General features: G+C 52.7%; 9 protein-coding genes across 9 annotated transcripts; 4 read left to right on the forward strand and 5 right to left on the reverse strand.

Moving 5' to 3' along the window:
- Window positions 1-3,104: 3,104 nt before the first annotated feature.
- Window positions 3,105-4,800, forward strand: J4E85_008807 (uncharacterized protein; the record flags this gene model as incomplete). Its single annotated transcript, XM_051473031.1, has 3 exons — window positions 3,105-3,200; window positions 3,255-3,980; window positions 4,036-4,800. The coding sequence occupies 3 exons, from the start codon at window positions 3,105-3,107 to the stop codon at window positions 4,798-4,800; spliced, it is 1,587 nt and encodes a 528-aa protein (XP_051323251.1).
- Window positions 4,801-5,024: 224 nt separating this feature from the next.
- On the reverse strand, window positions 5,025-6,117 carry J4E85_008808 (uncharacterized protein; the record flags this gene model as incomplete). The annotated part of the gene is made up of 4 exons (XM_051473032.1): window positions 5,025-5,040; window positions 5,354-5,768; window positions 5,818-5,997; window positions 6,054-6,117. The coding sequence occupies 4 exons, from the start codon at window positions 6,115-6,117 to the stop codon at window positions 5,025-5,027; spliced, it is 675 nt and encodes a 224-aa protein (XP_051323252.1).
- Window positions 6,118-7,637: 1,520 nt separating this feature from the next.
- On the forward strand, window positions 7,638-8,022 carry J4E85_008809 (uncharacterized protein; the record flags this gene model as incomplete). The annotated part of the gene is made up of 2 exons (XM_051473033.1): window positions 7,638-7,691; window positions 7,756-8,022. The coding sequence occupies 2 exons, from the start codon at window positions 7,638-7,640 to the stop codon at window positions 8,020-8,022; spliced, it is 321 nt and encodes a 106-aa protein (XP_051323253.1).
- A 531-nt stretch (window positions 8,023-8,553) lies between these two features.
- Window positions 8,554-9,903, reverse strand: J4E85_008810 (uncharacterized protein; the record flags this gene model as incomplete). The annotated part of the gene is made up of 1 exon (XM_051473034.1): window positions 8,554-9,903. One exon carries the CDS (start codon window positions 9,901-9,903, stop codon window positions 8,554-8,556), a length of 1,350 nt encoding a protein of 449 aa, XP_051323254.1.
- A 330-nt stretch (window positions 9,904-10,233) lies between these two features.
- J4E85_008811 (uncharacterized protein) lies at window positions 10,234-11,479 on the reverse strand (the record flags this gene model as incomplete). The annotated part of the gene is made up of 4 exons (XM_051473035.1): window positions 10,234-10,450; window positions 10,499-10,717; window positions 10,772-11,228; window positions 11,293-11,479. 4 exons carry the CDS (start codon window positions 11,477-11,479, stop codon window positions 10,234-10,236), a joined length of 1,080 nt encoding a protein of 359 aa, XP_051323255.1.
- A 322-nt stretch (window positions 11,480-11,801) lies between these two features.
- J4E85_008812 (uncharacterized protein) lies at window positions 11,802-12,776 on the reverse strand (the record flags this gene model as incomplete). Its single annotated transcript, XM_051473036.1, has 4 exons — window positions 11,802-11,922; window positions 12,195-12,217; window positions 12,264-12,575; window positions 12,630-12,776. The coding sequence occupies 4 exons, from the start codon at window positions 12,774-12,776 to the stop codon at window positions 11,802-11,804; spliced, it is 603 nt and encodes a 200-aa protein (XP_051323256.1).
- A 578-nt stretch (window positions 12,777-13,354) lies between these two features.
- On the forward strand, window positions 13,355-18,433 carry J4E85_008813 (uncharacterized protein; the record flags this gene model as incomplete). The annotated part of the gene is made up of 1 exon (XM_051473037.1): window positions 13,355-18,433. One exon carries the CDS (start codon window positions 13,355-13,357, stop codon window positions 18,431-18,433), a length of 5,079 nt encoding a protein of 1,692 aa, XP_051323257.1.
- A 670-nt stretch (window positions 18,434-19,103) lies between these two features.
- On the forward strand, window positions 19,104-19,926 carry J4E85_008814 (uncharacterized protein; the record flags this gene model as incomplete). Its single annotated transcript, XM_051473038.1, has 2 exons — window positions 19,104-19,195; window positions 19,248-19,926. The coding sequence occupies 2 exons, from the start codon at window positions 19,104-19,106 to the stop codon at window positions 19,924-19,926; spliced, it is 771 nt and encodes a 256-aa protein (XP_051323258.1).
- Window positions 19,927-20,501: 575 nt separating this feature from the next.
- J4E85_008815 (uncharacterized protein) lies at window positions 20,502-23,101 on the reverse strand (the record flags this gene model as incomplete). The annotated part of the gene is made up of 2 exons (XM_051473039.1): window positions 20,502-20,896; window positions 20,953-23,101. The coding sequence occupies 2 exons, from the start codon at window positions 23,099-23,101 to the stop codon at window positions 20,502-20,504; spliced, it is 2,544 nt and encodes an 847-aa protein (XP_051323259.1).
- Window positions 23,102-23,289: the final 188 nt, after the last annotated feature.

Raw genomic sequence — 23,289 nt, forward strand, 5'->3', positions numbered from 1 at the left:
CTTCTCGCAGGGCACTTTTGGGCATGTACCATGGGGGTTTGGAAGTCGGAAACAGTAGTTTGCAACAAAATCTCGATGTCATGCCGTACGTCAAATCTTTACGTGCAGTTGCGTTTCGGAGACCACAATTGCTGTCCAGAGTCCTGGCTTTTACAACGTTGATACTAACTATCTTCTCCTATTAACAATCGCATAGCTTTATTCAGGCCATCACACGAGCGTTATGTCTTCCCAATCATCTGACGCAAGACCTTCTCCCTCGCCATCCATCCATCCTTGCAAGTAACAATCACCGATGATCTCGTATTTTGGTCCAGGAATCGCGTCATCTGCATCATCACGCCGACGCAATACGAATGGCGTCTTTCCACCTGTCAAGAGGAACACTTCGTCACCTTTGATCGTCCTCGCCGGGCCTAATCCGCAAAAATGTTTGCCAGTCACAGGGCTCGACCTCAAGGAGTTCTCGCCAATAATGAGGCGCCGCGAGAGCGTTGCTATGCTTATCGAATTGTCAATATCTGGAAGGAAACACCTTCTCTCATCAACGTTCAGATCAATGTCGGGACCGAATGTGTTTCGAAGTACCTGCTGTGCTTCAATGAAAAGATCCTTCCATGGAGCAAATGGTCGTGGCCGAATTCCCACAAAATAGTGATCCCTTCTGATGTCAGAATGGCCGAGACGTTTTCGGAATAGAGCAACTAGAAGGGAACCATCCAAGAAGTCGTCAAGGCCAGTAGGGAAGTACTCATCTCGGCCACATGACGGGTCGGGCACGTGTGAAACCGGGTAATTTGGCCACAACCTCAAAAATTGCCTCCACAGTTGCGTAGACGTGAATGTGTCATCGATAACGTCTGTGTCGTCTGCTTTTCCATGCGGCGACATTCTTGAATATGCCGCCCAACTCTCGAAAGTGCTTGCGTCGTAAGCTTGTACGGTGCGTACACCATGTGATAGCTTAGCATGGGTGGGGTGTATAACACCTGCGCATATGAGTTTCACAAAGAGCTCATCTACTGGCGTTTTGGCCGGCAATCTACCCTCGGCTAACGACGCTGTATTCCACATGGACAACCATTGAAGGAGTGTCTGCCGGGTATAAGCCGCATCGTCCCCCAGCATGGTCTCTCCCAGTACTCCCACAGTCATTATCCTCGCAGCCCGTAGTCTCAGGGCAGACTCTGTGATTGACCTGACTGTCAAGGGTGTAGCCTTCTCTCGATTGGCGTTGTATAGAAGGATAGCTTGTGTACGTGCAGCGTACGTGTGCCCTCCTGGCGCTCCCCAATCTGGAACCCATGAAGGCAGATCGTTTCTGAACTTTCGCCCCAGCTCTGTGCTGAACATCGACAGTGATTCCGTCGTATAGATAGACTCTAGCGCGGCTTTACAAAAGACACTTTTCTCGCTTAGCGAATAGTCTGGTGTCAATGGTGTCCTCCCTGGTGGAGTCCAAGCCATACTAAGGAGAGCATACACTTTGTCTCTCGGATCAGACGCTTTGCGGTCGCGAAATTGCATCAACAGGTGCAACAACCCAAGCGATACTGAGTCAGTATGGGTGATGGACGAAGAGTGTGTGGTCCGTCGAAGACTCTCGATCCCCATGATCTTCTTGCAGCTGTCATAGATGACCTTCTGCTGATCCGACGGCAGATTTCGGACAACATTCTTGCAGCAAGCGGCGCTATGATGAGTATAACAGGCTGCGCCTTTGGCAAATATGTCCCAAGATGCAGATATCGTACCGTATATAACAACGACGCGAGGGGGTGTTGTCACTTCTTGTATAACCCAGATACGAGTCCACCAGGGGGTGAACGGCGCATGCGTGAACCTCCTCAAGGTTTCGAATAGCTGTGATCGAGATTGGGGTTGGTCGTGACGTGAACCTGTCTTCGATGACTCTGCGTCATTATCGAAGATCGGCTGTGTATCAAGATGTTTATCGAAAGAAAGGTCATGGAAGAATGAAAAGATCTCATAGACGCCTAGTCTGCCGCTAGAGTTCTTCTTGCCAGACGGTGCGGGAACCCTATATTCAAAATGTCGGATCTGTGGTGTTTCAGTCAAGGAGGGACTGGCATTGTCCAGGCTGTCTCCAAGATACACTATGCATTCCTCACACTTCTTATAGATCAGACCCATCAATTGAACTTGATGAGTCCTTTCCTCGCCATCCTTCTGGTTGATGCATCTGAACGCCGAGATGTCAGACATAAATGTCAGCGTGTTCAAGTATCATACATACAACGCATCGACCCAGAGGTCAAGCCCGTCTTTGTACGCTTCCCGCAAATGCTTCAGTGCACCCTCAAGATTCACCGTGACAGGGTAGCGTCGACCATCAAGTCGAATCAGTCGTGTCATGTGTTGCGAGCCCCACACATAAGACAATGCCCGATATTTCGCAACTTCGATATTGACATTCCACAGTTCGCAGCGGATCGGTTCAGTCCATCTGCCGGGCAACAGTCGCACGACTCGAATGTGGCTACCCTGAAGTGGCAGGCCGGGATATATCGCAGCATTTTCCTTGCGCGCGCTGTCGGGAGAGAGGAACATGCTCGCATGGGACGATTTGATGATTGCACTGATGAAGGAAGGAACAATCTAAGCTAAGTATGATTTCATATGCGCAATGCTCGTGGCTAGAGGGCGTGGCAGCAAGCTGACCGGTCAGGAACACTGCCACAGCTGCGCATACTACCCCGCGTCGAACCGGAGACACCTCGTGTTCGCCAAGAACAAATGAATATGTTTTCGAACTTAGCAGAGACCGCGCAGGTCGCCTTCATCTGGGGGGTCGAACGGATGACATCATATCGAGCCTAATATGCTCTTGCCATTGTTGATACCAGGAATTGAAAGCTTACCCTTGCAGAGTACATCTTGCTTGAATGTCAAAGAGAAGCGGCTGTGATGCATGAAACATGGTTCGATGGGGAAAGCGCCCTCGTGTATCTCTCATAGGTTTTACCGAATGCAGCTTAGCCCCGCGGAAGTGACATCTGGCCGCAACCAAGAACTCCGCGACCAGCTTCACGGCGCATGCCTTTATTCTATTCCTTTCCCAAATCCTAGGGCCTCTTGTCGTAATGAGGGGCATTTGGGCACTTCCGGCGGTTTTGCGCATTGCGCTGGCGAACCAGCATGCGTTCAGCGTGTTCGACGATCTGCTCGCTTTCCCCCAGGTATGACGCGCCACGCGACTCAACAACAGCGTCATCTGCTAACAGAACGCCCAGTATGAGGTTCTGTGGCCAGACACTTTCGTTACCGAAAACGATGCGACGCTGCTCCTCTCTCACGGATCACCCAGCTCGAGCTCTGCAACACCCGGCTCGCAAGAGACGCAGGAACTCTCGAAGCGCGATAAGCCGGCAGCGAACATACCACCCGTAGACGATGCGCTCGAACAGACATACGAAGCAGTCGTGCTGCACGGACAGCGCTACCTATGCAGCATACCCATAATACCAGAAGAGGTACCGCAGAATGACACAACATCAGCCGAGGAAGCCAAAGCCGAGGAAGAGAAGGAGCTCATACGCGCAGCAGACCGCGGGTGGGAGCTACTCGAAGGCATGAAGGGCAACTGCATCTACTATGTGAGCGGCTGGTGGAGCTACAGCTTCTGCTACAAGGACGAAGTCAAGCAGTTCCACCAGCTGCCACAAAGTCGAGGTGTTCCCCATTATCCGCCTGTGGAGGACACCAGCGTACACAGCTTCGTATTGGGAAGGTACCCGAAGGAGGAGAAGAGCAAGAAAGCGGATGCTCGCAAGACACTAGGCAACGAAGAGGGCAGCAAGGAGGCTTTTGATGATGAGGACAAAACGACCGACGATGACGAGAAGGGCCTAGAGATCTCAAGACTAGAGACCAAGGGGTCTAGCAGATACATGGTACAGCGGCTGTCGGATGGTACTGAGTGCGACTTGACGGGCAAGCCGCGCAAGATCGATGTACAGGTATGTCCCGGCAGCGCCATTGTCCTCCAACACACAGTATTGACATCTCTTCCAGTTCCACTGCAACCCACAATCTGCCGACCGAATCGCCATGATCAAAGAAACAAGCACCTGCTCCTACCTCATGATTGTCGACACGCCCCGCCTCTGCCACGACGTTGCCTTCACCCCACCACAAGAGAACCTCGCACATCCTATAACCTGTGAACCCGTCATTCCAGAGTCTGAAGTGGACGCATGGACAGAAGCACAGCTATCCGCCAAGCTGGCCGCGGCCGAACGTCTCATCGCTGCCCACAACGCTGCCGACGACGCCAACACGAACCCGCTCCGCGATCTCGCCGACGGCCTCGAGGGCTCTACCAAGCGCATTGTCATTGGCGGCATTGAAGTCGGCGCAAAGTCGTTTGTGGGAAGCGAAGGCAAGGTGATTGAGAAATCCGTCGTTGTCGGCGGAGGTAAGGAGACATTTATCGGCACCGTAGCGAGTAGCGACGGCAAGCAGATGTCCAAGGAGGAGATGAAGAAGCTCAACATTGCCGATCCCAAGGATGTTGAGACCTTGAAAGCCAATTTGAGGAAGCTGGCTGGCAAAAAGGGATGGAAGCTGGACCTTGTGGACACACCAAGGGGCAGGGAGTTTAGAGGTATCATCGATACCGAAGATCAGGATACTGAGAAGACGAAGAAGAAGTCAACGAAGAACAAAGATGGCGATAGTGCGGGGATGGGCAAGGAGAAGGAACATGAGGTTGAACAGGGCGATGAGGATGAAGAGATGCAGGAGGGGAGTGAGGAGGTGTACAAGGATGAGCTTTGAAGCGCTTATGGTATAGTCATGACACTTTATTACGACTATTATGATTATGGCCTACATGTTGGTACAACTGAGATAAGAGTTCGTGCAGATCATTTTTAAAGTCTTTCTCAATGCTGACAGAGAGTGTTTGATAAACCTCTTCGGCCAGCTAGGCGTGTGCTCCCTGCTGATCGACAGCACAATGTCGGTGCTACTTTGGCCCACAACCCCAGGGTTTATCTTTGTCAGGACAACCATTTTCTATGTAGTTAGCAGTGAGCATGCCTTGTTCATTCGCCGCGCCCACGTGGAGGGGAACGCTTCCGCATCCTAAGAACCATTAGCCCCGATTTCACAACAGCGACAGAAGAGTCCAACTTACGTCCACATCCAAAATCTTTGAGTCGCTGGACCAACATTTTGACATCCCTGATGGCAATTGGTCTGTGTAAATTGTGGGCGATGATGCAATTGGCCGCATAACTGGTCTTTGTACAATGCGCGCACACAATCCCCTCGTTGTTCTTGTATTCCCAGTCGTCGTCTGCGAATAGTGCTCTCAGTAAAAGCATACTTGATAGGGAGGGGGCTGAGCGTGTGTTGCATGTACTTACCCATCAGTGCTAATGTCTCCTGAATCTGCCTGAGGCTCCCCTTGCAGATACGACATAGACTGCTACCTTTGCAATTGATACCCCAAGGGGCCTTAAGGGTATGTACGTTCTCGGATGTTCCGGGAGGAAGAAATGTATCGATGGGATCGTCGGCGTCGATAGTCTGGTCGGCAGGAAGGTCGGTATCGATAGTTTGGTCGACGGGAACATCTTCGTCAGTAGTCTCGTCGGCTGTAACGCTGGAAGCAACCTCATCGCGGGCAGCCTTGCGCTTGTAATCGCAGACACCCTCTTTGCAGCCAGACGTGACGTAGTTGACCGTGATCTCGCCAGTGTTAACGTCGTTTCCCGGCTTGGTAGGGCAGCTGCCACATCCTGGCAACGAGTCAGTATCGGAAGGTAGCGTAGGCCAAGGTACACTTACTACCGCATTTGTGATTGACTAGGTCATTGATCTTGCTCTTGATCAGGCTGCCATTGACCTTCTCGTCCGACTTGAGCTTCTGTGGGAAGGCACAGAGGCCGTCGCACTTGTCGGGATTGGAACATCCACTGCAAAGATTACAAGCGATCTGGTCGCCGTTGCCCCACTCTTCTTTGTCGTCTAGATGAAGGTTGTTAGCACAGCTCAGTGCGGCGAACTTCTTTTGTAGAACATACCAATAGTATCAATGTATGACTTGATCTTCGAGAGGCTAATGTCGCAAGTCGACAGCGTGCACATGGCGCTGCCGCGGCAGTTTATTCCGAGAAGCGCATCCATATCATTGGGGTCTTGGTCTCGGGGAGTGACGCCGTATGCGGAGTTGGGGTCTATAGAAGATTAGTTGGAGGCTTTTGCATAAGCTGGGACTGAGAGCTTGCGAGATGGGTGAGCGAGAACAGCCGCCGCCCGGACAAGGACAGTGGCCGTCACCGTTAGAAGCGTGGTCTTCATGTTGATGGCTGCTCAGTACTGGTGTAACTAGAGAAGAAGTCGACGTCCAGCTCTGATTTATCTCAGTGGAGAGATTGAAGAGGCACGGCGGGGGAGAGAAAACCCAGGAACTATATACTGCAATGGGAGCGTGTTGGATCTGAGTGAAGGTGAAGGCAACAAGATCCAGGATCCAGCAACCACCCGGAGGAAGCTTAGACTGGATAGTGGTGGAGAAACGGGCACCGCTTGTGTAAAAATGTGACGTTCACCGTATGCATTGCCGTATCAGACACGATAGTCTGTGCTTCTAACCCCTCGAAGCAAACGCAAGAACGTGCATGTGTCTTGGCAGCTCTCATTGGCGTCGCTCCAGATCTCGCAATACACACCAATATACTGAATCCACACGACTCGAGACCGTATGACCACCCCTCAGGTCCCATGTCTTCAACTGATCATAGTCCTATGCCACATCGCCAACAAGTGCTTCGACAATTAATTTGTGTTGCCTTCTCCTTCCTTGAGCAGTCACGATCTTAACTTTGACACACTCTTAAATCCCCAATGACGTTATCTCGAGACCCTAACAAACGACTTGACGGGAAAGACCCTGGGACATAAGGAAATCGGGAAAGAGCGAAGAACGATGTAGTGAAACACTAAAATTGTAACCGCTCATCGTCATCGTGCAAGCAGTCTGAAAGTTGCAGTATCTCCACAAGTTTGTCCCAACAATATGCTAAGCCTGCTATGTCCTGATAGAAGGTATATGTCACCGCATGCACTTTGGGCAAGACGTTGGCGAGGCAGATAGGGACTGCTCGTATCATAATCTAGACAAGATTTCACGAGAAAACGCGAGAAGAACGCATCGTTCATATGGACAAGCTGAAGCAGAGTTGCGAATGAAGGGACAGTGAAAGCGTGCCCAGGTGGTCGAGTGAAGCACGTGGCAAGCGAACTCACTCGTTCCTTCCCTCAGCTGTTCTGACATCATCCTAGCCGCACTAAGCCAAAAATGATCGACTTCAGGTCCACGCAGCCTTCCGGGCTCAATTCCCCCCTCCTTCTAACCTAATTCAACAGCACTCGGACCGTTCGCGCAAGAACGCTCCTCACCGTGCGCACGGGCGATAGGGAACTGATGTCGGTGTGGGTCTAAAAGTGAGAGAAGGCTTGACAACGGTGGAGACCTCTTAATATAGATGGAGCCATGTTGTCTCTCCGTATGTTCCACCAACTTACCCCCGCAAAAGAGTCTACTCAACCCGCTGAGAGGTTTACCTCTACCTTATTCGTAGACCACGGACGCATCTCGTGCCAACATGAAATTCATCTTCGCCACCCTCATTGCCGTTTCGAGCCTGTTGGCTTGCACCGTGCGTTGCTTCCCACCACTTGCAGAGGTTCCTCGTAGGTATCATTGACTAACGGGACCAATAGAGCAACGCCACGGCCATTCCAGCAGACCAAGCCAGTGTTCAGACATCCGCCGATGGCATGACTATCGTGGAGTTAGAGGTAACCGATGACCGGTTCCCCGGTATCACCTTCAAGGGCACAGCGAAATCCATCCACGAGCAGATCCAGGCGATCAATCCTGGGGCTTCCTCCGACGTGAACGTAGAGAACGTCGTCGAAAAGCTCGGTATTGAGAAGCCATCAACTGTAAGCCTCTTTTACCCTTCTCTCGCTAACAACGCATTCTGATCTCATCATGAACAGTTCAATTGCGACTGGGGCACGGACGTCACTGGAGCTACTTCTTGTCATGACGGCTGGTTTTGGCTCCGAAAACTCAATGACCGCAAGTGCTGTGTCAACGGCGGATTCGAGCACTGCGCGATGATTAGCTGCTCATACACGTGCGGTCTCTTCTTGTGCAACAAGGTATGTATTCGTCGCCAAGCTCCTTGGCTTTTGGATCTTGGAGAGTTGTTCTGACTACTTATATTAGCGCGACACCATGTTCTGCGCTGCATGTTGGGATCTCGCCCGAGACATGAAGGCTATCTTGAATACTTGCAAGCCCCATATAAAGTATGTTCAACTTGCCTCTGGAGCGATGGACTTTGATGACCATTTCACTGGCGTTCAATATCACAAATGTTAGAGCATGGCTATCCTGCTTTCCATTGAAGGGCTTGAGGCGTTGGCGAAGATCTGGTAGTTCTATATAATCCGTGGATTAGATTGAGGAGGGTGTTGAGGATGTATCGCGATCTGCGGCTCCTCTGTTGCTTATCCATCCGATTCAAGATAGTGTAGCAGTAACTCTGGGTTCATCATGACCTTCTCCAACTTTGTCGACATCTCCTCGCGATTACCACCTCCACTCAATATCTTTCTGATGGCCGAAGAACTAACCTCTTCTCTCTTCTCATCCCCATCAGTATCTCTTCCACTACCCAAAAACGTCACTGTACCCCCAGTCTTCTTGTGGCAAACCCACGTCGGCCCCACTCCCTCATGGCATCTTACCAGAATCTCATGCAGCAAGTTGTCTTGCCTGGATCTAACATGCGGCTCGCCTTCCAAAGCAGCATGCCCACCGCAGTACTCTTGGATTCGTAGAGATATGCGACATTCATGATTCGCGCCTCCGCATTCACAGCTGGAGTCTCCCTTCCTGCTGGTTGGTGTAGAGATCAAGCGCCAAGATCTACATCCAGGTAACCGTCTGGGCGAACGCTTTGGATCCTTGAACAGACTAGACGGCCGTGTGATGTCGCTGGTGATTATTTCTCCCCATCCTATGAGCCAAGAGGGCTTTGTTTCGACTTTTTCGCGTTCGAATTTATCGCTTCCAGCTAGGACTACAAAGGAAACTTGGAATCCGTCTTTCTTCGCTTCTTTGATCAGAGTAGCCCCGTATTTTTCGAAATCTGTGCGATGGCCTCTGTAAAACCAAGTCCAGCGCTGCAGTAGGTCGTTTTGTAGTAGCGCGATTCTTTGTTCTTTTTCAGTGGCGAAGACCTTTCCGTTGACCATAGCGCCGTCTTTCGCTTTGAGTTTATCGCGAAATGGAAGGAAGACGACGGCGATGGTGGTGGAGGAGCTACGTAGGAATGTATGAAAGGCCAGTTCGAAGTGACCAAGATGCGGTGGGTTGAAGGAGCCTGTGTACATTATGATCTTGTTCTCGCGATTGCGGTGGAGTACTGGCGCGTGCTCTGGTGAGGTGAAGTACGAGTCGGAAGGAGTTGGGAGCGACATGGACTTTGAGGCTAGGCGAATGTAGTATTCCAATGGGGCGGTTGCTGATTCTGAGTACGGGCTGTGTACGTCGGTGGAATCACGCTGTGATGTATCCACAATCGACTCTTTAAGTGACGGGTCTCGTGACTCGCAACTAGGCTCGCGTTGTCTTTTGCGCGAGATCTGCGGTAGAGGGCGAAGTGACTGAGCAGCGTCAGAAGGATCTGGCGATACGTCTTTCGCCGGTAGCTTCTCATCATGTCCGGGTACTGGTGTCTCATCTTTTCCTGCAGGATCTTCGTGGATGATAACATGCGAAAGCGCAACATTCGCTTCGCGCCTTTGGCACTCCTTCCTCTTCTGGCTCACCTTGTCTTCTTCACATTGACGCATGGCGGTTATGATGAAAATTGGTGGGAGTGGAGGGTGCGGACGCGTCCCTTGCAAGATCAGCCGTTTGTATGATAACGAAAGTCCAACCGCGGTGAGCGGCCGATTGCTCGTTCCGGTGTCTGCGCACCACACGACCACTGGACAATTTTGATAGGGTATCTTCCAAAAACCCAGCGGAAAGTCTTTCAAGCGAGCGCGATATGCTATTAACGAAATAATCGTTCTTCTATAGACGTCAACATAGTACAACGAATGTCGGGTTACTTGCAGGGATAAGTTCGGTCCACGTTTGTACGTTACCCTCCCACGGTTCAGTTTGATTGACCCGGATCACTCATAGGTCACGACTGGACCACCAGGCAACTCATCGAGCCATCCTTCAACCGGCTCCTTCACAGCCTGTGGTACCCCACACTTGGTCGACACATCGGCAGCCTGTGTCGTCAACCCCGTGCATGTGTTCCCGAAGCAGCGTTGGTCCATAGCTTTCTGCAGCGCACCCTCTTTCCAGCCAAAGACATAATCGCCGTGTTGACCGTAGCCAGTCCTACACATGGTTAGTGCTGTCCCCCCACAGTCGCTGCAGGTCACTCACGCATCACCCATGCTGTAGACAAACGGCTGCGATCCATCCTCAGGCCAGAGAGACGCGTCATTGAAAGGCGTAGTATCCCACATGACCTCATACATGAGTTGAGGCATCTTCACTGGATGAGTCGATGGGCAAGGACCGCCAGATTCGAAAGAGCCAGATGTAGGGTACGCGACGTGGTCTTTGTGGTTTGGAGAATCAACGTTTTTGCCATCCCAGCATCTATGTTCAAGATTAGCGATACGCTCGAAGCCAGGTGAAATAGAGTCCACAAACGTTGGGAATGTAATAGTCGTTCTGATCCCACCCCCACACATGCCCGGTGGCAAGCTCGCTGTGTCGAATTCTCCAATACACGGTGCTCCACCAAAAGGATCTTGCTGTTTGTTCGTGAAACAACGATGGCAGAGCTGTTTCTGCTGACCCTCCTTAGCTCTCAAGCCTGGATCACCAACCAACATCCTGAAACCCTTGGGGAACGCGGTCACCGTACTTTTCCCGTCGTATGGCGGAATGTAGTACACCGTAACGCCTTCTCTGCCTTGTAGACCCAAGTTGACCATCTGTGGGACGCGTTGGAAGGTGCCGTTACGCGCTTTGAAGTAGAGATTCGCGGTCCAGTAGTTTGAGAGGTCTTCGGCAAAATCGCAGGTTGTGCAAGTGGCTTCCGTGCTGGGGTCGAGGTCGAGCGGTGGCATGGAGACATTGAAGGCGTTTCCGCCGACGATCTGGTCTAAACAATGACATGCAAATTTAGTATACATACTGTATCAAGGTTGTATATGGGCATCGCTTACGCATGTGTGCTGAAGGTGCAATGCCGGGTTGGACAAGTGGGTCGATACGGTCATAGACTAGCTGAGAGCACTGGAAACGTAGCATCGCCGCTGTTGCAAACTGTCGGGCCTCGAGGTCGTGAGTCGGCGATGCTGCGACATTGTGGAACAAAGAGGTGAGCGTGAGCGTGAGCGAGGACCAGTACATGCTGACGATCAAGTGGTCTGACAACGAGAAGATGGAAGGTAGATGTTGGGAATTAGGGAACGTGCTGTTGTGGCACATGAGTCTCATAATATATCATGAATGACGTTCGAAGCAAGTCTCCACATGGAACTCACCCCACATCATGTTCACGGTTCGCCATGTCGGGTAGTTTCATCGAAGGATCCTTTCCTATAGAAGGTTCTAAAGTCAACTGCCGTATATGCTCCTGTTGATTGCTTGTATAAATATGTGGGTTGACCAATCGGATCCTCGCAAGTATCCTGGACGGTTACCGACAAAGTGAGCATGCAACAAGGGTGGATCAGTCGGTGGCCAGTAGAAACTTGAGTTCCCTCATGGCCTGGGCATGGATTGCGGAATGCATGGGGCCCACGAGGTTGTGCTCCTGGATTGCTGGGATGACGTAGTGGCGAGCGGTGCCCCTGGGTGGGTGTCGTAGGATGCCGGTCTTGAAGAGAATGCCGAGACGCATTATCCCGCACGCAACGCAGAGTGCTATACTGACGGAGTGGTTCCAGGTTCTCGAATCAGCGTCCAATTGAACCAGAACGGGATGAATGCATTAGTATTTGAGACTGGATTGGCGATGGAGCTCAAAATCAAAGTGGCCTAGGATGATAACTGGGTATTGAATTGACAAAGAGAATCCCATTGGGTTGTATGTACATATCAGTTGAGTTTGCATACAATTTACCAGCCCTCACCGGGCTTCCTTGCCTATACACTGTTAGCAATAGTCCACACCAAACCATAATGCACTTACCAGCAATGCACCTTTTCCACCCAGCTCAGCCTCCAGACCATCTGGGTAAGTCTTGGGCGCACTAAGCTTGTCGGGGTAGAAGGTACCAACAGCCGCGCAGAGTCCGAAGACAGAGGCGACGAAGGTGCCCAGTAGGACGAAGCCCCATTGGGGGGTGAAGTGGTTGTAGTCGTGGAGCGCTAGTACACCCATGATATCGTTGTCCTCGTGGCAGGGCTCGCCATAGTTGCGGCGCTCCTGCTTGTCCCAGTAGTCGCCGTACGGGTCGCGGTTTCCTCGCTTCTCAGCGGGAGGGTTGATGTAGCCGCCATTCTGTCACCATCAGCACTAGGTCCTTCCTGCCTTCTCTAGAAAAAGTGGGCGTACTTGGTTCGGGTCTGTGAGCTCAGCGTGGGCCTTCTCAGCGTCGGTGAGGGCGGTTCGGATTTGGGTGAATTGGGGTCGTGGCCGGGCTACGGCGGGGACGACGGCTCGAGCCAGCGGGCGTGCCGCTATAATGCGCCTGGGGAACATGCTAGAGCCGAGTGAGTATTTGCGCGATGCGTATTTTCGGTGTCTTCGTACGTTGCGGCGCAATTGCGGGGGTTGGATGGGTTGCAGTATTGATGTGTCGTTCGCGATGAGCTCAGTTGCGGCCCCGGTAATGCTTGGCGGAGAAGTGGGTCTAACTGCTCTGCGTAGTACCACGACCGGTCATGGATGTGACACGAAAGGCGTCAACGCGACTGAGCAACCCGACGCCTGCCTGAAAGAATCTGCGGAGGTTCTAGACAGCCTCAGTCACAGCATTTTCAGACGTGATATCCAGCATTCCGCCGTCGTTCACGTCAAAGGGATGGCATGCGCGCCCGTGCCGGTATTTAGCGTGATCCCTACCAAACATTATCGCCGGCTCTGTTTTTACCATCTCACAACTTCGACATAACACCGCATCATCCCAACGCGAACCCGAATTTGAATTCCGACCCCGTCACCGTCACCAGCACGCGTCAGGCTATCTTGCGACTCCAAATTCGAGCTGATATATGTCGATTTGGCCGCGCGCCGGGTGGTCAACAGGCTCCCCAGGCCGCCTCTCTCGCCCTTCCTGAATGGAAGAAGTTACCGCCGCGGATCGCGACATCGACTCCATCCCACCACGCGACTCGGCCGCCGCACACAACCCATCCGACATCACACACAATGGCGAACAGAGCGAGAACGACAGCGCACCTGTGATCAAGGAGGAACATCCGCCGGCACCTGTAAATGGCGATGATGGTGGCGTCATTGAGCGGCCGCCAAAACGGCGGAAACTCGAAGACACCACACCGCGCCGCTCAGCATCACGCGCCGCATCGCCGCCCTGGAAGTCATTCGTGGCTGATGGACCGACGACAGTCTTCGAGAATGGCGTCAGGAAATCATCACGTGTGAGCAAGGATGCTGCACCGCCAACGCCGGAACCTGTAAAGCGGAATTCTCGCCCGGCCAGCAAGGCGACGCAGACCAACGGCACCCCTAAGAACGGCGTCAAGCGAGAGTCGCGCAATGGCTCAGGACCCATGTCTGTCTCGAAAGGGAAGACGCCATCCACCATCACCAAAAAGGTGTCCGCACAGTCTCTGGCAACGCCGGCGCGCAAGTCTGAGCGCCAGAGAAAGCCTCCAGCACTTGCGACAACTTCGCCCGTCACGTCGCCAGCACTGCAGAATGGGTCGCCCGAAGGCACGCGCAAGCGGGTCGGGCGCTCTCGGAGGGGAGCGCAGCCACTTACCGATGATCTAGGTGACGAGCCCATGGACGATGCCGAAACCAACGGACACGACCCCTACGCCGGTCTGTATGGATCGCCCGACGACTCGAACCCATCTATGCCTGCTCCTCGTCTCCGCCTGCGACTGCGAAAGCCCGACCCTCCCAACCGCCATCCCCACCATGCCCCGCCCAAGTCAGAGTACGCGTCGCTCGAAGAGTGGCTAGGACAAGACGACCCGTTAGACGGCGAAGAGGCGCTTCGGATCACACAGGAAAAGGCCGAGGAAGAGGCCGAGCGCCGGCTGCAGATTGTCGAGGCTGCTGAACATGGAGTTTTAAGCCAGGCACGATGCAGCGTATATGCGCCTGAAGCAGCCCCAGAGCCACCGCCACAATACGGACATTGGGACCACGTTGTCGCTCATGCCCTGCACTTCAACAAGCTATTGAAGGAGGAGAAGGCATTCCATCGGCGGACGGCCAAAATCTTGGCCAGAGAAGCATACGACTTCTGGAAGAACAAGTTCAAGCGCAAGAGCCAAGATGAGATCGAGCAGGAAGAGACCGAGCGGCAAGTGACGAGATACAAGCAGCTCGTGAAGGATGTCAAGGACGCATGGGGCTTGGTCAGGGTTGAGATCGACAAGGAGCGTGTGGCTAAATATGAGGAGGAACAGTTGCAGCTCGGACACAAGGCCATGGACGACATGTTTAATCAAGCGCAAGAGATTCTGGGTGGTCGTAACGCTGGCGACGGGGCCTCCTCCTTGGTCAGCGAAGACCGTGATTTCGATGAGATGGAATCCGAAAGCGGGGTGTCGCATGCCTCACAACAACAGCACGACGACGATATCATGTCTTCCAGCTCCGACAGCGAACAAGAGAACGAGCAGGACGAAGATGCGAACCTCACGGCCGAACAACTACGCGAGAAGTACGGACAACTTCCCGATCTCCCCGAGAGCAGCTCCGAGGCGGAAGTCAACTCAAACGACGGCGAAGACGATGACGACGCTGATTCCGAAGAGGGCACTCCTGCGCCAACACCCGATCCCGACCTCGGTGTCGACAACACGAACGAGCTTCCAGAGAACCCATTTCAACAGACGAACGGCTTTCACGACCACGAAGAAGATGGGGATAAACAGAAGCCAGACTACATCGATCCTGCTACAGTGGAGCTCGATCAGGTTGATGATGCTTTGCTCGATTCTGAGGACGACAAGGGCTCGGAATCTGGTAGTGAAGCTTGGTCGAGCAACGAAGGTTCGGATAGTGAGGGTGATGGTCATGAAGAAGTCGGCTCGGAAGAAGACGGCGAGGATGAGAGTGAGGGAGAAGACTTAGGCATGATGGGTTTCTTGGCACCTAAAGACATCAAGAAACTGAAAGAGGCCGCCAAGACCGCGATTGACGATGTGGAACAGGAAGACCCGACAACTCAGCCCGAACAAACGAATGGCCATGCTGCATCGCCCGCGGAAGTCTACGAGGAGAAGCCACATGTGAATGGTCATGATTCTGTCGCTGAAATAGACGAGCCACATGTGAACGGGCATTCTGAAACAGAACCTGCTCCTACCGTCGAGGCAGCCGAGCCAACTCCGATGGAAGATGTAGTACATTCTAAAAGCGCTTCTCGATCACGGCATACATCATCCCCACCAAGGACCGAGGTGCCATCCTTACTACGCGGTACCCTACGAGAGTACCAGCACGATGGTTTGGACTGGCTGGCGAACTTGTACGAATCCGAGACAAATGGAATCCTCGCAGACGAGATGGGTCTGGGCAAGACTATACAGACCATCTCACTTCTCGCCTACCTCGCTGTTCGTCGCGAGATATGGGGACCACATCTAGTCGTCGTACCCACCAGTGTCATGCTCAATTGGGAGATGGAGTTCAAGAAGTTCTTGCCAGGCTTCAAGATTCTGACATACTATGGCGACATCAATGAGCGAAAACGAAAGCGCATGGGCTGGCGCAACACTGGCAAGGACATGTACAACGTCGTCATTACCTCCTACCAGCTCATCCTCCAAGACGCAGCAGCCTTCAAGATGCGTCCCTGGCGTTACCTGGTCCTCGATGAAGCCCACAACATCAAGAACTTCAAGTCTCAACGATGGCAGACTATGCTTAACCTTAGAACAGAGCGACGGTTGTTACTGACCGGTACGCCTCTACAAAACAACATCGATGAGCTTTGGTCGCTGCTCTACTTCTTAATGCCAGCTGGCTTTGCCGGGGAAGGTCGCATCGCGGGACTGGAGGAGTTTACCTTGGCTCTGAAGAATCCCACTTCGCAGATTCTCGATCAAGGTCGGCAGCAGCTTGATGCGGAAGCGCAGAAGGTTGTCAAGCGGCTTCACGAAGTCCTTCGCCCCTACTTGCTTCGAAGGCTGAAATCAGAGGTTGAGAAGCAAATGCCAGGGAAGTATGAGCACGTAGTCTACTGCAAGCTTTCCAAGCGGCAACGGCAGCTCTACGATGGGTTCATGGGCCGCGCCTCGACCAAGGAGATCCTGTCCTCCGGCAACTACATGTCGATTATCAATTGCTTAATGTCATTACGAAAAGTCTGCAATCACCCCGACCTGTTCGAAACACGAGCCATTGTAACGTCCATGGCCATGCCCAAGTCAGTCGCTGCTCAGTACGAGATCAAGGACCTTCTCATCAGGAAGCGACTGCAAGAGGGCATGGAAGATAAGCAAGTAAATCTAGACGCCTTGAACTTGGTGTTTGCGCGACGGGAACAGACGCAGTTGGGTCATGCTAGACGCACCTACCCTATTCGCGCCACACGGCCCCTGGAGGATCTGATCGAGCGCCAAACACGGCGCATCAACAAACCCATCGACAAGGGCACTTCCTCACTACAAGCGACTATGGCAGCGATGGCGAAGCGAGAGCAAGTGGCCGTTCGAGATCATCTGCAAACATGTCTTAACCTTACTCGCGCGCGTACCCAGTTCATGCCAATTTACGGAAAGGACACAATTGACGCACTGACCGTCGATTGGCACGATTTCACATTTGGGGCTATCACTGAAGGGAAGAGAGTGGCTAAGCCTCTCCTCTATCGAACCCATCACACACCACACCCTAACTATCATGGCTTCGGTCAGGCTCAAATGCAACCAAGACAAGAGGAAGCGATTCACTATGACATCGTTCAACGGCACCATGGTTTACTCGGATTCAGGTCACCGCGCTCTCATCGTGTCTTGTCGCACTGGCACGATCAACAAATCACCCATTTCTATGATATGATCCCAACATTGGAGCAGCGTGCTGAGGCTATGGAGCCTCTCATTGCCCGCTTCACATGCGTTACGCCTGCCGTTGCAGCCGAGGAATTAGCACCTCTGACCCTATCCAGGCGCGGTGTCCAGCTGATTCGATCGTCGGAGGCAGCACACGAAAAAGACCCCTTCCATTCTTCGCGCATCCGACAATCGATCGCCTTCCCGGACAAGCGTCTCCTTCAATACGACTGTGGCAAGCTTCAGCGTCTTGCAACACTCCTTCGAGATCTACAAGCTGGTGGCCACCGTGCGCTGATCTTCACCCAGATGACAAAGGTTCTCGACATTCTCGAGCAATTCTTGAACATTCATGGATATCGCTACCTGCGCCTTGACGGGTCTACCAAGATCGAGCAGCGCCAGATTCTTACCGATCGCTTCAACAGTGACCCCCGCATCTTATGCTTCATCTTGTCATCTCGATCTGGTGGTCTCGGTATCAATCTCACAGGTGCTGACAGCGTCATCTTTTACGATCTTGATTGGAATCCCGCGATGGACAAGCAATGTCAAGATCGAGCTCATCGTATCGGTCAAACGCGCGATGTGCACATCTACAAGTTCGTCAGCGAATACACCATCGAAGCCAACATCCTCCGCAAGTCGAACCAGAAACGTCTCCTCGACGATGTCATTATCCAAAAGGGTGATTTCACTACAGACACCTTCAACAAAGTCACCTGGCGCGACGCACTCGACGAGAACTTGGGAATTGACACCAACGACGAAGCGGGTGCAGCTATGGAACGTGTGCTCGGCGAGAAGATTGGACTCCTGGGTGACGCACGTGTCATGGGCACAGTGGAAGACACTGAGGATCGCACGGCAGCTTCCATCGCACAGAAGGAGATTGTGGACGAAATTCAAGAAGACCAAGTCGACTTCAACGAGAGTCTCAACGCCACGAGAGCCGCCTCGGAGGCCGCTGCTGCCGCGAAAGCGAACGAAGACCTCGATATCGACGGTAACGAGAAGGAGCGGAGGCACGTCGACGAGTACATGCTCAGCCTGTACCGAGAAGAGTACGGCAAAGAACCGTACCGGCCGCCAACGGACCGGCAGAAGAGGAACCGAAAGGGACAGGATCCTCATGTGCGGCACAGAAAGAAGAAATACTAGTAATACGCAATTCTTTCTATTGAGCGACTTTGGGGTTTAGCGAGCGTGTTGGAAAAGGGAAAATTATGTATTAGTAGTTGTACAATCGTAGAAAGAGCGAGTAGCATTTGCATGGTCTGGCGTTTTCTCCGATAGGGAGAAAGAGAAATGAGATTAGTGTACAATCATATCAAATAAGTACTGCAACTGTGGTGAAAGAATGGGTATGTCTGGCGCGAGAGTTCATTGGTCATGTTGCCAGCATAAACAACGGGGTTACGAACCCAAAGCTACGGAGTCCTTCTCTCAGTCATTTCAGCAATCTGGTAAAGGAGAAAGAGGCTATGCTGTGTAAGGACCGCTGCGGATGTCGAAGAGTGTAATCCAAAGCCTGCCACTCAGAGTGGACCTTGGGGACTACATCGGTCCAAATGATGAGTAAGTTCCAATCGTTGGCGATAGGTTTACTTCAAAACGGAAAGCAGACGCTAGTCTTTAGTCAGTGATCCCGGCTCGTCACCGCATATTGGACCCTGTCCGTTGCTCCTGCCTTCCCAGCTCACTGCCAAGACCGCGCTACTAGATCCAGTCACTTTTCACTGTCGCCGTCACCGTCACATCAATACAGGTCTTCTTTCGGGGTACCTCTCACGACTGCGACCAGCTATCACGACAACCACAACCGTACGCGATGGCGACTCCAGAGAAGAAGGAGGAGCCCCCAAAGGTCAAGCCGTTGCTCGAGCTGGCCAAATGCTCCAAAGCTACTCCTCCGCCTAACCCGTAAGCACCAGTAGATGTTTACGATTAAGCAAGTTGCTAATATGTGAAGTAGTGAAGACTACGGCCCGATCATCACCGTTACAGTCGGCAATTGGAGCTCGAAGCGCGAGTTCCACGTCTACGAAGGCCTTCTCTCTCACTACTCCTCCTACTTCAAAGCTGCCGTAAAGGATTGTTGGGGTAATTCAAAGACTGTGGAGCTGAAGGACGATAACCCGGAGGTTTTCCAGGCGTTTTTTCACTGGGTCTATACAGGAAAGCTCTACTTCGCACTCGACGCTTCAGGGGAAGTTCCTCTACACTTTCCCCTCATCTACGAGATCTACATTTTCGGTGATGCTCGCGGGGCTCTTGATCTATGCAATGCCGCTATCGACCTTCTTATTCAAAAGATGAATCAGGAGTGGGCGTTTCCACAGCTGCACCTCTCCTACATCTATGAGAACACATTGACCGGATCAGCTCTTCGAAAAGTCCTTGTGGATTTCGCTATAGACACCTTTCGGTTCACGGATCTAGTCGATCCAAGCCAGCGAGCGAAGGAAATGGTGTCTTATCCTCACGAGTTCTTCGCTGAACTGGTCGTGGCTTTCATGGCTCTTGAGGCAGAACCCATTCCATCATGTGTGGGATATGCGACACCGAGCGGCGGCAAGACCCTCGATTGGGCAAGTTTCATCAAGCCCTTGATATGTTCAAGATATCACGATCACCCAGCACCTCCGGCTTGATCGCGTTGATGACGGCATGACGCTCTATGCGCGCGGAAAATCGGGTTGGAGAATACGTGACTACTTTTGTCTCACCAAACAACGGGATACTAGGGCCGGGCAACTACAGGACCACTGTGGTGTTCATAGCTGAATGAATAAAAGCTTTCGAACTACTCCACTTTCATGTCACTCCTATTGTTACTTCTAATTACTTCTCCCAGATGACTCGCGGCAGGCAGATATTGGTCGCATTTTCAGCAGTGGGGGACATGGTTGGAGCAAAGATTGATCAAACCTAACTTTGCATGATATGACTCCATTCAATAGCCAAAATTTTCACATACGACCATAGTTTCAGGATCATAGCGCTTCCCGTTCGCTCAGCGGTACTTAAGCCTGTGAACGGCGCACTAGTAGCTCTCGTGGGTGACCAGAAGCGAATACGCGCTGTTGTATGTTTTTGCCCATTTTCGCTTCTTTTTTTTTTGCAGCCATCATGGACTCTAGAAAAACGTCATAAGAAGGCATGTAACGTTTTTTGGGTGTTGCGGAGCTGACTTGGTCGGGAAGAGTGATGTGTTCCGATACATACACTAGCTAGACGGCGAGATTCCTTCACTCCCACTCTCGACCGCCTCCTCTTGATCTCGATCACCAACATCATCCTCGTCTGTATTCGCTGGGTCGAGTTTCTCTTCTCGTTCCAAGTATGGTGGCGGCGCAAGTTCCTCGGTCTCGCCCTCTTCATCTTTCCCTTCAACCCACACCCTGTTCAATTCTGCCTCGATTTCCTCTCGTCTCTTCTTCCACTCCTCCACCTTTGCCAGCCTTTCCCTCAACTCAGCTAACTCTTTCTCGACGCTCGACTTCTCAGACTGTGTGCCTATGCGTTGGAAGTCCCATTCGTCGCCGTGGTCGCCCATGCCGAGGGTTAGCGTGTAATCGTGGTAGCGCTTTAGGGATGCGCGCGTGGATATTGTGATCAATGCTGGAATGTGTGAGTCAGTCAAAGTCTTGATGGAGATGGCGTAGCTGGATACTCACTTATGCCCTTGGCCTTAGCGCGTTCGTAGAGTAGGCCCTCCACATCGCTACTGACTGCACTTGTACCTTCATCGACAAACGCATATCGCGGTTCATGGTAAAGCAATCTCGCAATACCCATTCTCTGTTTTTCACCACCACTGAAGACGTCTTTCCACACCTTCTTCGTGTCCCAGCCACCTTCTCTATCAGGCAAGTAGCCTAATTTTGCTTCTTCGAGGACCTGCGACAGTTCAAAGTCGCGGCGGCCTGCATCCTTCATATCGGCATCGGTGTGAGGGTAGATGACTTGGTCGCGGAGGGTACCGGTCGAGAGGTAGGGTCGTTGAGGAAGGAACATGATGCCGTCTACGCCGATGCTGCGGGGACGACTTACAAGACCGCGGTATGCGGGCCAGAGACCAGCGACGATGCGCGAAACTGCGCTCTTGCCGCAGCCATTAGGTCCGGTGATTAGAAGGTGCTCGCCGGAATGAACGATGAAGGAGAGGGATTCGAGGAGTTCTTCGCCGCCCATGGGGTGCAGGGCTGGGGCGACGACTGGAACGTGTTCGAGGCGGATTCCATCGAAGCCCTTGTGGACTGTGCCTTGGATATCCGAAACGGAATAGAGTTCGGGTCGCGTGCCGGGTGGAGGGTAGTATGCTTCTGCGTGGACGCGATGGAGAGTGCTGATCAGGGTGTAGACGCGTGATGTGTAGCCGGCCAGTTCAGAGAGATCTTTGATACTGTACATCATGCGACCGCCGGCATCGGCAAGCGACAGCATGAGTCGCTTGTTCGTAATGAAGTCCTTCATACGGCTGCGCTCGCGGTGCGACTTCTCGCCTCCAGGTAGCTCGGGTGTGCCTCCCACACCACCCCATTCGGGTAAGAAGACTGGGAGCGAAGTAACCAGGTATCCGAAAGCCGACCATGAGTACTTCAGCACGAAGTCCTCGAGCATGTTGTACCGGATCTTGAGGCTGTAGATGCCTTCCATCCAGTGTTTCAGGTCCTTGAATCCTCGCTCCAGGAAGTGCTTTTCCATCTCGTCGCCGCCGTAGAAAGCCACTTCCTCGGCATTTGCAATGAGTCGAGAGTGCAGAGCGCGGAACTCGCCTTCTCTTCGTCCTTCGACAGCTTTGAGTTTGCCAAAGGGCGGAGACAGTTTTCGCAGTACTGTCGCGGTAAGGAAGTAGTTGCTCAGCAGTCCGGTCAGTGCCAACGGTCCCAAAGAGCGGTAGAGCTGGTAGTTGAAGACGCAAAGATCCACAAACGGCTTTCCTAAGCTCGAGTACAAGGATGCCGCACTCGCGCAGAAAAGCGTCAGATCTTGTGTAATGTATTGGTCTGCCCCGACGCCTACACCTCCGTCCAAATTCTGTAGCTTGTAATAGTTCAGATGGTCGTTCAGGTACAAGTCGTGGATGTACCGCGTAAGTCGTGTCCGGAACGCGATAGAAACCTTGCTCTGTAGGAACTTGATCATAGCGTTTGTGTACGAAGAGAAGGTGCCGACACCAAGCCATTTGACTATGCCCCACAGGAATGCCTTGCCGTTGCCTGCTACAAGGTCGCGCACGATCTCTCCGTCGAGGCGCGCTACGACGAGTGATAGATACGTCCGCAGCATGAGGAAGACGCTATGGCTGACCAGCAGACCCGTCTCCTTGCTATTCCAACGCGGTATCATGATATTCAGGAGGCTCAGGAACTGGTGTAGGAAGGCCAGGTTGAGACCCGGCTTCGTCTGTGGCGGCGGCGCTTGTGGGTCGCTCGAGGTCGTGTCAGCCATGCGGGCTGCGCGTGGCGGCTGGAGGAAGAGTCTACGGTGCGCATCGAATGTGGTTTGCTTGGTGGGATGTATGACCACCTTGGACGTCGAGTCGCGGTAGGGTACGTAAATGGTCCTGGAGCCATCTTTGTTCCTGAGTCCGGAGTTCCTCCTCAGCAACCGTCGGCCGGTCTCCTTCTCTGCGCGCCGGCTTTTGTACCATCTCGTGCCTCCATATCCGGTGCCTATGATGGTGAATAGGAGGGTGATGGTGGATATCAGCTTCGTGAGCTTGGATGCGCCGCGGACGCGGGACTTGAGGAGCGTCGCATAGCGGTCGTAGAGTGCTAGGAGCGGGTCATGAGGCTGTCGCAAGGTAGACTGAGCGGCCATTGTTGACCGTGTACATCCTCTCTGGGAAGACTGTCATTTCTCGCAACGGCAGTGCTGGAGGTTGGAGATGGTGTACATTGCATGTGAGCCAGTGCTATGATGCTTGCTGCGGTTTGAGCCGAGGCATGTGAAGGTGCACGTGCACTGGGGAAATCCGGGGTGGCTCCACAACAGCTCGACGAACACAG

This window comes from Alternaria conjuncta (assembly GCF_024043145.1).
Source record: "Alternaria conjuncta strain BMP 0040 chromosome Unknown scaffold_14, whole genome shotgun sequence".
NCBI classification, from domain to species: Eukaryota; Fungi; Ascomycota; class Dothideomycetes; order Pleosporales; family Pleosporaceae; genus Alternaria; species Alternaria conjuncta.